Raw genomic sequence first — 11,110 nt, forward strand, 5'->3', positions numbered from 1 at the left:
AGCCATAGTCCTTTTCGGTTTGCACAAGCTGGATAGCTGAGTGACCAGAACACAAAGGAGGAATGATAACAAAATGCTAACAGACCATGATAACAGAATCCATTATAGGACAGGTAAGTAACATCAAATAACTTATTTATCATGAAATAATGTTTTTGTCTCCTTTGCATATTTGGAATGGGAGAATTGTTCCACATGGTTGTGTGTGATCTGAATTCAATCATAAATAGAAAAATGTGTGTCAAAAACTTTTGGACTGCTTGCAAAAAAGTTGAATTATTTCATTGTTCCGTTCACATTTGTAATACAATGCATATTTGTTAAAGAAAAACGTTTTTCAAAGGACAATTTTAATAGAAAAACTGTTCCACATAGTTGAGTTGTGGTCAGAATTCAATGATAAATAGAAAAAAATCTAATTTAACTTTCAAAATTATTCATTATATTGTGCATTTTTCACTCAAATACTAGTTTATGAATACATTAACATGCATGCTTATATGAGCTGAGGTTATTTTGAATCTATTGATTGATGATCCATATACATTACGTATTGTTTATAAGCCCAAATGTAAATGTAGTGAAAACCGAAAAACAATAGCTTAGTCCCCAGAGGTTAGTTGTAAATCAATGTTAGTATTCAGTACAATAGGGACAGTTAGAGTTATTAAACAGAAGAAATGCATTAATGGAGGGATTCATGTTTTTTCTCTTTGCTGTTTTTGCCAGACCGCGTAAATGTAGCCGGCTAAGAAGAGCGAATGTCTCTTAGTGAGTGACTGACTGACTAGCCCTTGTTAAATAGCATAGTGGTCAGAGATGCATCCTCCGGAAGAACAGGTCCCGCGTTCACCTCCTGTAACAGTCCAAACACATTATGGCTGAGGTTCAGGGAGACGGAATCTAAAACAAAAATCCAGAAGATCACATTGTATGATTTTTTAATAATTAATTAGCATTTTATTGCTTGACATAAGTATTTGATCACCTACCAACCAGTAAGAATTCTGGCTCTCACAGACCTGTTAGTTTTTCTTTAAGAAGCCCTCCTGTTCTCCACTCATTACCTGTATTAACTGCACCTGTTTGAACTTGTTACCTGTATAAAAGACACCTGGCCACACACTCAATCAAACAGACTCCAACCTCTCCAAAATGGCCAAAACCAGCGAGCTGTGTAAGGACATCAGGGATAAAATTGTAGACCTGCACATGTCTGAGATGGGCTACAGGACAATAGTTATGTTATGGGAAGCCTAAAATATATAGACAAACACTTCGCTGGCTACACAATTCTCATGTCTTTTCACTTGATGAAAAAGTCAGTTATCGTCACCTATATGGATACAGTAGTTATTGTATCAATGTAATTCACAAATGGCTAATAAGCTGTTAAAACAGCCAGTGGAAAAAGCCATAAAAATCATAGATGCTATTTGTGGTGGAGGTAAACCTAATAAGAAATGTTACTCAGTTTAACACAATATAATGTCCTCTAGCGACATATTACTTGCAAATTAGCTTTTTAAACGGCCAATGGCAAAAGCCATAAAGTTCATAAATGCTATTTGTGGTGGAGGTAAACCTAATAAGAAACATTACTCAGTTTAACGCTAGTTAATGGTGTCTAACAAAATATTCAAACTTGGCGTGATGTGTGTTACCAATTTTTTTCTTGGTGACTATGGTCCCAGCTGCCTTGAGATCATTGACAAGATCCTCCCGTGTAGTTCTTGGCTGATTCCTCACCGTTCTCATGATCATTGCAACTCCACAAGGTGAGATCTGGAGCCCCAGACCGAGGGAGATTGACAGTTCTTTTGTGTTTCTTCCATTTGCGAATAATCACACCCTGTTGTCACCTTCTCACCAAGCTGCTTGGTAATGGTCTTGTAGCCCATTCCAGCCTTGTGTAGGTCTACAATCTTGTCCCTGACGTCCTTGGACAGCTCTTTGGTCTTAGCCATGTTGGAAAGTTTGGAATATGATTGATTGATTTCCTGCCTGTTGGGCCCTGTCCGGGGCCTCCCCCGGGTAGGGCCACAGTGTCGCCGGACCCCCCCCGTCTCAGTTCCAAGGTGTTATGCTGCTATATTATTGTGCTGGGGGATATGAGGAATGCACTTTCTAACTTTTTCTCAGTCTCCTCCAGTTTTAAATTATAGGAGGAGATGCGGTCCTGGTCCACACCTGCGGAGTACCTGGTTTGGGGGGCCCGTTGCTGTCCCTGTCCTTGTCCACCTGGTCATACTTTTGATCTAGTCTAAAATCAAATAGACTCTGGATTTAGCCCAAAGAAATTTATAAATTATTCCAACTGGACTCTTAATATCTCAGCCAGAAGAGGACTGGTCACCCCTTTGAGTCTGGGTCCTCTCTAGGTTTCTTCCTAAAATTCGGCCTTCTTAGGGACTTTTTCCTAGCCACTGAAATCCAACACTACTGTTGTTTGCTCCTTGGGGTTTAAGGCCGGGTGTCTCTGTAAAGCACTTTGTGACAACTGATGTTGTAAAAAGGGCTTTATAAATAAATTTGATTGATTGATTGCTTCTGTGGACAGGTGTCTTTTATACAGGAAACAAGCTGAGTATAGTAGCACTCCCTTTAAGAGTGTGCTCCTGATATCAGCTTGTTATTTGTATAAAAGACACTTGGGAGCCAGAAATCTTTCTGATTGAGAGGGGATCAAATACTTATTTCACCCTTTAAAATGCAAATCAATTTGACGTGCTTTTCTAGATTTTTTGTTTTTGTTTTTCTTTCTCTCACTGTTCAAATAAACCTACCATTACAATTATAGATGACAATGAAGACAAAACAGCCTTTTCCTCTCCTGTCAACTATAGCATATACCACGAAAATTGCAAAGAAGTGAAAGAACACGCAGACCAACTCTCTAAAGCTACCTGCCAGGGAACCCTAAGCTAATGTTACCAAGGCTAAGAACATCAAACTCTTAGTTAGTGGTTTCTTTGGAGCAGGTAATTCGATTTTGTCTTACTTTTATTCTGAATGCCATTTTCTATCATGCATTGATGTGGAACCACTTTCTGACCGGTGAGTAATTGCAAAATGCTGTAATAATGTTTTTGTTTTTTTTACTGAAAAAAAATCCTACCTAGTGCAGCTTTTAAAAAAAAAAGAAGTCTAATTTAACCAACAAATGTCTATGTACAGTAACTATTTGGCTAAAACATTGCCACCAAGCAACCAAAACTAGGAGCACAGAAATGGAAGGACACTAGCAAAACGTAAAACCGGAGATGAATCAGTCAGGAAGGATCGGGAGAGAGTAATTGTCTGTGGCCACCACCTGCAAAACCATTCCCTTTATGGGGGTTGTCTTACTGTTATCTCTCCAGTGCACCTGTTGTCACTTTCATTTGCACCAAAACAGGTGCAATCACTTATGCTTCCTGACTGGACAGTTTGATATCCCTGATGTTTAATTGACTTGGTGTTATGCTGTTATTATTACGTGTTCCCTTAATTATTTTGAGCAGTTTATATTTCTCACTCACTTTCTTTGTGTTTATGTATCTTCATCCTTCTCTTTTTTTCTATATTTCTCTTTTTCATTTAAATTCAAATTACATTATTGGCATGGGTTTTAAGGTTTGTTTGTCAAATGCACCGAACAACACCGTGTCAATCCTGCACAACGAAATTCTTGTGACACAGCACCTGACCACAACATTGTGAGAGTTAAGAAAATATATAAGCAAAATATAGCCAGACCAAAAAAAGTATACATTATTATTAGTTTAAAGAAATTATTACTGTAAATTTAGCAACAATCTGGGTAGTTTTATTGAACATTTAGATATTGCAAGTATGGCAGTGATATACATAAGTGTAAATTAGTAGCAATTGGTAGAGTTATTGAAAATTACAGATACAAATGGACTATGTGACACTGTCAATATTGCTGAAGTGTACTGTAGAAATATAAATGTTTATTTCCAACATAACAACATTGAAGTAATAATATCAACAGGACAATTAGTATAATATAAAGGAAGACAACATCAAAAACATACTACTTAATATTAGTTGTTCAGTTGTTCTTAATTGTAGTGTGTGCACAGCTCTAAGTTTTGTATCGATTAAGAACGTTTTTTATTCCCTGAGACCTGGGTCTTCTCTACAAGATTATCATTTTTATTTTCTATATTTGCCCTCTCCCTCCAGTGTGGCTGCAGTGGCTGCTCAGTGTCTGTGCCGTGGTGTGTGCCCTGAAGTCGGCCATCAGCGTGCTGCACCTTGTCACTGCCTCCAGGAATATGGCTGCCATCGACATGGCCGACCGTGAGAGGGAGCGGACTAAGGCCGAGTGAGGCAAAGGGAGTGGGCGGTGGAAAGCAACCCTCACGCCTTAACTGTAGTTTTGAGCGGATTGGTGTGACAATTTGGTAATAACACCACCCCCATTTTATCCTCTGATAGGCTGTCATGCTTTTTTTTTTATAATCCAATCCTCTTAGATCTACTCGAATGTCTAAAATAGGGGTGTCAAAAACAAAAATGTTCCCTTACAATCAGTCTTCAGAGGTCACTGAAAATAGGTTATATACCCTTGCTGTAAAATGTTCTTAATTTTTTATTGTCTAGCTGTCATTTGGGGGTAAGCTGGACAGAGTTTACTAATGCTATTACTGTAAGTCTGCTATTGGTTATACATAGGTTTGATTTGTTTTAGTTAAGAGTTATTTTATTAAAATATTATTTATGTTTTTAAATCAGACCCACCACAGCCCAGACTGGACTCATCCCAGTCATATGTTTGACACCCCTGGCCTAGCAATTAGTGGTTAACCTTCCAATTGCCTCATGTTAGCACAGAGAAATGAAGGGAGATTATGAGAGAAAGCTGATTTAGCCTATTGAGTTGCAACCTGTCTAAAAAGTCTCAAGAAACACATTCTTGTAATCAGGATTACATTTACATCTGAATCGGACTTGTTGTAACAGTACTGCTAGTGGTAGACTATATAGGGACTGAATGCACAATATACACAAAGCTAGCTGAGATATAATTAAATACACTACCATTCAAAAGATTTGGGGCCACTTAAAAATGTCCTTGTTTTTGAAAGAAAAGCTGTTTCCAGCTACAATAGTGTAAATGAATTAAGAATTAACAACATTCAGAATGTTTATGCTGTATTTCTGATCAATTTGATGTTATTTTATGAACACATTCTTTAAAAAATAAAAGGGCAATTTCCTCAAACTTGAAGTGACTTCAAACTTTTGAACGGTAGTGTACAATGGGTGGCCAGTCCTCTTTGTGCTAGGCCGGTGAAGATTATGAGACTGTGACCTTCTGGGCCATGTCAAATGTTCTTACATGATCAGAAGACAAGCAGGTCAATAAATGCAAGTGGGCTGTGACCAGAGTCCTTTAACAGAATCCACCTCAGCTGCATAACTAGGTGGACAGGTGGGGTGTGGGCATTGGCCGCAGGAATGCCCTGCAACACATCGAGGGGGATTTTGGACAGGGACCGCAGATTTGGGCCAGGTAGTCCTGAGCCGTGTTTCATGAGCTCATGTCCTTTTAAGGTCAAACAGGACACCAGGAATGTTAGAGAAAGCATTCCTAGGATTCACAAGGATTCCTAAGCATACTTTTCTTACTGACCCAAATAAACAAATGCAACATAACAATTGGGACTTAAATCAATCAAATGTATTTTATAGGGCACTTTTTGTATCAGCAATTATCATAGTGTTTGAAAAGATAGCCAGTCCGGAAACCCAAAAAGAGTCAACAACAACAAAAGTGTATGCAGTGGCTAGATGAAAACTCCCCAGTCCCCCCCAAACAATCTGTTGCAGTATAATAACTAGGGACTGAGACGGTGGAGCTGGACACATCTGGAGACACTACTTCCCCCTCCTGAGGGTGGCATTATAACTAGGTTTCCTCACTTGGGTTTGGGCTACAGAACAGTCCTCTCAGTGGAACATGTAACCCCCAAGCTAAACTTAATCATAGATTATTGCAGTATTAAAACTAGGGACTGAGACGTGGGGATGGACACTGCCACGTCGGAGGGGTTGAGGGGGTGGAGTCAAGGCAGGACAGATTGACCTTAGTCCAACGGCAAAATAATATAGAAGTATAAAACTAGGGACTGAGAAATGGAGATTCAGAGACACTTCCTGCCTGGAAGTAACTCTCAGAAAAGAAAAGACTTAGTGACAAAGTCAAAAAAGCTTGGGAACCCATGGACTCGCTAACTAGCTTACATTCAAGGTTTTTCAACAGACCTTATTCAGTACACTTCATAACCAAGGCTTAAAGCAATACAGTGCGTTGTCTTAAAATCCTTCACGTTAACATCCAGGCCACTGTTGTTATTGCTGCTGCTTAATATGAAAATTCCTGTGTTTTGTTGTTATCAGTAATTATTTGAAATAGTTGTGAATTAGAGCTGATGTTCATTCCATCAAACAAAATGTTTTTTAGTTGTAAAACATCTCAATTGAAGCAAACAGGGATGGTCCTATCTAAATTTTGACCAATAAGAAATCTGTTTTATGAAATGATACCGCATTATTTTTGTTCCGTTTGCTTTTGCTGAAATGTTTTGCCCCTAAATATATTTGGGGGAATGTACACACCCCAATTTTATTTTTAATGAGTCTTTACAGCTTTACTGCTTTTTGTTTTCATTATTTATTATTGTTATTCCTTTTAGATTAAAGTAGAATTTACCAATGAACCAGATTTCCTTACCATGAATCCAATCTTGACCCATTGGGGTAATATCATACTCTAGACCAAAGGTTTAGTGGCAACTTCTAAAAACTGGTTACAGTGACATAGCGGTGGTGTTTGAGTTATGAAAGAATGGGATAAACAATGTTCTTACAGACACACATTTGGATATATTGGGCACATTCCTGAGTAAAAGTTTATGATATAAGAATTATGTTTGGAATTGCACTATAAAAGTTATTCTAAGAGCTTTTCTGTCATCAATAAGGGAACATTTACTGTGTTTGCTGTGTGTGGATATACGTTGTTGCATTTGTGAACTATTCAGATCCATTCACTTTTTTCACATTGTGTTATAGACTTTGTGTTATAATTTGTGTAATTTGTGTTATAGACTTTATTATTGAGTGAATTTATTTATTTGTGCCAATTCACAGAAAATAAAAAACTGATATCCAATATACAGAGGTATTCAGACCCTTTATACAGTACTTTTTGTATAAGTGACATTTTAGGACATTAACACATCATTTTGTTCTCAACAAATTACACAGTGTACAGCTGGGCACTGTGTATACATGGTTACACATAGTTTAATGATTAAAAACAAACAGAAAAAAACACAGAACAGACTAAAAAGGAGAGGTTGATGAAACCGATGTGGCAGGAAATTCAAACACACCTGTTGGTGCTACACTATAGGTTGTGTGTGAGTGTGTGTGTGTAGACATAGTAATTAATCAGTAAAGTACATACAAAACCTATGACTGTATACAATACTGCCCTTCTACCTTTAGGGGGCACATAGTGAGGAAAGGCTTCGTATAGAGATCGTCAACTTGAAGGAGCAGCTAGAGGCCCGCACGGAGGAGAGCGGTCAGTTCACAGGCCTTTGTTTTACTACTTTTTGTCTTGATTTGTTGTTTTTCCCTGTTGATAAGTGTCATCCAAACTAGTAGCAAGTGGCTATCTGTTTAATTTTAAAGGTCCAGTGAAACAGTTTTTAGTGCCAGAATCAAATAATTTGTGGGTTAACAATAAAGTACCTTACTGTTGAGACAAGCAACCTCTGGCCATGTGACTGGCCATGTGAGTATTTTCTTTTGGTGTACCCAATAAACTGGCTACTAAGTGTATAAAAAATTATATTATACACTACATTGGTCTGTTTAACTATCTTCACTTTTTCTCTCTCACTTCAGTCATGCCTCAACAGACATTTTAGAAGGTGAGTGGATATGAGGGGGGGGCAGGCACACACTAAGGCCATAGAAAAAGGGTACTCAAATACAAATACAAATCCACAAAGAATATGTTCAATAAGACAAAGGTCTGTTTAATAAGGTCTGTCAAATATATTTAGTACATAGGATATACAAATGACAATGACATTTTCTCCATCCCCACAACTGGTTCAAACACACCCACCTAAGGTGTCAACGTGGAGTCCAGAACTATTGTACATTGTGTCAAACACTGGCTAAGTGAGAGCAAGTGGCACATTTGGTCTGTTGCTAAGACTATGAACTGTGGCACATTTGGTCTGTTGCTAAGACTATGAACTGTGGCACAGAAGGTGTGATGACCAAGCGAAGACACTGATGCAGGTGTTCATTGGTGAGTGGGCTGCGGTACTTGTTCTTCACCATGTTTATTGTTGATAATGCAGACTCACAGCTGTACGTTGAGCCAAACATTGTGAAAATGTGAAGTGCCATCTTATGTAGGAGAGAGAAATGAGCTGCAGTAACCAGAAGGTGGAGCATCACATTCTGCCTCTTTCAGTGTGAGGTTTTCCTGGAGGTCAATCAACTCACTTTGCAGAGAAGCAGCACTCGGAGCATCGGAGCATCGCTTACAGTGGAGTAGGCGGGGAATTTTGCTCAGAGTATAATTTGCTCAGAGTCCGGAGACAGTTGTGGTTCGGTCCGGATCCGGACCGGAGTCCAGACTTTGAGGATACATGACATAAAACATGGTCTGTAATAATTCAAAGTTCTATCCCAACTAAACCTAACTCCTGGAATACCTTATTTGAATAAAATCTAATTGCATAGTTCTGTTGACCTTTGCCCTCCACAGTGAAACTGTACAGACTGAAGACAGAGATGGAGCGTGTCCAGTGTCAGAAGGAGAAGCTGCTTCATTGCCGTCTTCAGGCTGTACAGCTTCACTGTGGATGGCAAAGGTCAATAGGACTATGTTCACCTACAGGGAGACAACAGCTCCCTCAGCCACAACAAGGTACTAGGACGAGAAACTGAGGCAGCAGTGTATGCTTGTGTTGAATATTGGGCATTGATTTGAAAAGTTGTATAAACTTCTCATCTCCTTTCCAGTCATCTCTCCAACAGAGGGACTCCAACTATCACAGTCACTACAGGTGATGTTGATGCAGAGATGGGGACTTGAGTCTGAGACACGGACTGGAGTCGCACTTAAGTCGCACAAACAGCTGACTTCAGACTTCACTTGCGACTCGAACCAAAAGATTTTAGACTCGAACTTTGAGACTCGTCAACAACCTGTTTTCATGCAATTATTGGTTTTAAAATTCTAAATTAATTAATGTATTTTTATTTTATTCTATTGGCGCATATACGTTGGGGAAGCGTATGATGAGCTGCATGTCCCCTGCCCTTTGCCATACTGTGCAATGTAATGCATGCACTATGCCTATGTGCGCGCACTCACATCAAAATATGCATTGATGATGGTGACACCAAAGTCCTCCCGGAGTTGTGCCTTTTGTCATTAGTTTTGGTTTCAATAACTTTGTGAACAGTGGCAGTAAGCGAACAGCGACATGCAAGTTGTGTGGCACCAAGATAAATGATGCCGGATCAACAATGTCGATTTTCATCAGGCACCTCAAAACGCACCCAGATAGGACAGTCACTTGCTAATGTGAAAAATATGTTACATTTAGCATATATTGTCACAGGTAACAAGCTAACCATTGCAAAGTGTTGTGCTAATGCTGGGAACAGGCAAATTGTATCTTTATAGTTGTATCCATATGATGTCATTGCAGATTGCATTGCAGTAGACCCCATAGAGTTATCCTACAACTGATTTTGATACTGTACTGTATGGATGGTAGCTACAGGACGTGCTTTGAATTCATAAGATTAAACAATAGAGTGTTGGGGACAGATCAGATGGCAGGAGAGACTTGAGACTTGACTTGAACTTGCAAAAAATGACTTGTGAACATCTCTGTGCTGATGCAGATCCTGGATCAGACATGCTGATCTAGGACTGTTCAATCAGTGTCACATTGGACTGGTTGCTATTTCATAAACAGCTCCAGTCCATTTGGGATCTACTGGATTTTATCAGATGTGATTTTTTTTGTCCATGGGCCATTCAAGTGAGTAAAGGCATTTATTGTGGTATTTCATGTCTCCTTATCAAAGAGTTTCTGGCTGGCCCTTTGTTCATTTGCTTGATGATAGAGCTCATTAGCTCTTGTGACATTTGTCTGACTATTTTAAACAGGTGGTAACAGAGGCTTAGTAAATGTAAACACTTACATTTCATTACAGTGTATAATTATTATTTCCATTATTAAATTCACCGATAGTAATGTAATTACTAATTGGCAAATGTTATTAGCAAATAAAAAGCTATGCTGATTCTGTCTCTCTTTCCCTCATCTGCCATCCCTCTCTTCTAGGTGAAACTGGAGCTGATTCGTCAGGCAGACACTCTGGACCAGGTGAGAGACATCTTGGAGGAAGGGCTTCCTGAAGAAAGTGGCTGTCCTACAGATGCCACGTGAGCCAATCAGAGCAGCAGAACCAAAGTGCCAGGAAGTATTCCAAGAGTGACCAATAAGAGTGAGGCTGGACTGGAAGTGCAACAGTTACCACAGGGAACAACCGGACCACTACCATGTCATTGCCACTGCTTTTATGTCAACTTGGAGTATGAATTCATGTACAAAAACGCAGCATTAATTGAGTTGAGCTTAAAAGACTATGAAACAAACCATGCAAATGCAGTGCTATATTGCAATAATCTTTGGGGGGGCCTTTCTAAAAAGGATGCCTACTCAGAACAGAACTTGATGTGGTGGGGATGTTTTGGTTATAGTGTTATTTACACTTTTACAAGTTTGCAAAACATTTGACCACTAACAAAAGTAATTCCAAGTGTGCAAAAAATTTTACAAATAAAAAAACATATGTCGCTGTTTTACTTTCCTTAATGCTCACACAAATACAGTGGGGAGAACAAGTATTTGATACATTGCCGATTTTGCAGGTTTTCCCACTTACAAAGCATTTAGAAGTCTATAATTTTTATCATAGAAAATTACATTAAATTAACCATCAAAATAAACTTTTTTTAAGTAATTAATTTGCATTTTATTGCATG

At 38.8% G+C, this 11,110-nt stretch overlaps 1 protein-coding gene across 9 annotated transcripts in view; it reads left to right on the forward strand.

The window, feature by feature from the left end:
* The window catches only part of cdipt (CDP-diacylglycerol--inositol 3-phosphatidyltransferase (phosphatidylinositol synthase)), a 31,511-nt gene extending 20,515 nt beyond the window's left edge, over positions 1-10,996 (forward strand). Inside the window, exons 6-10 of one of the 9 annotated variants that reach the window (XR_004576423.1) lie at positions 4,192-4,412; positions 7,525-7,603; positions 7,930-8,971; positions 9,067-9,110; positions 10,407-10,984. Coding sequence is in view for 1 of the 9 variants with exons in the window: in XM_013135725.4 (XP_012991179.2) it covers positions 4,192-4,337 (146 nt within the window). In the remaining 8 variants the exon portion in view is untranslated. Of the gene's footprint in view, positions 1-4,191; positions 7,499-7,524; positions 7,604-7,929 lie in introns of those variants that run through there. The other 8 variants (XR_004576421.1, XR_002197466.3, XR_004576422.1 and 5 more) reach the window with 8 other exon arrangements.
* The last annotated feature ends 114 nt before the right edge of the window (positions 10,997-11,110 follow it).

The sequence above is a fragment of the Esox lucius genome, chromosome 11, assembly GCF_011004845.1.
Source record: "Esox lucius isolate fEsoLuc1 chromosome 11, fEsoLuc1.pri, whole genome shotgun sequence".
Classification (NCBI taxonomy): domain Eukaryota; kingdom Metazoa; phylum Chordata; class Actinopteri; order Esociformes; family Esocidae; genus Esox; species Esox lucius.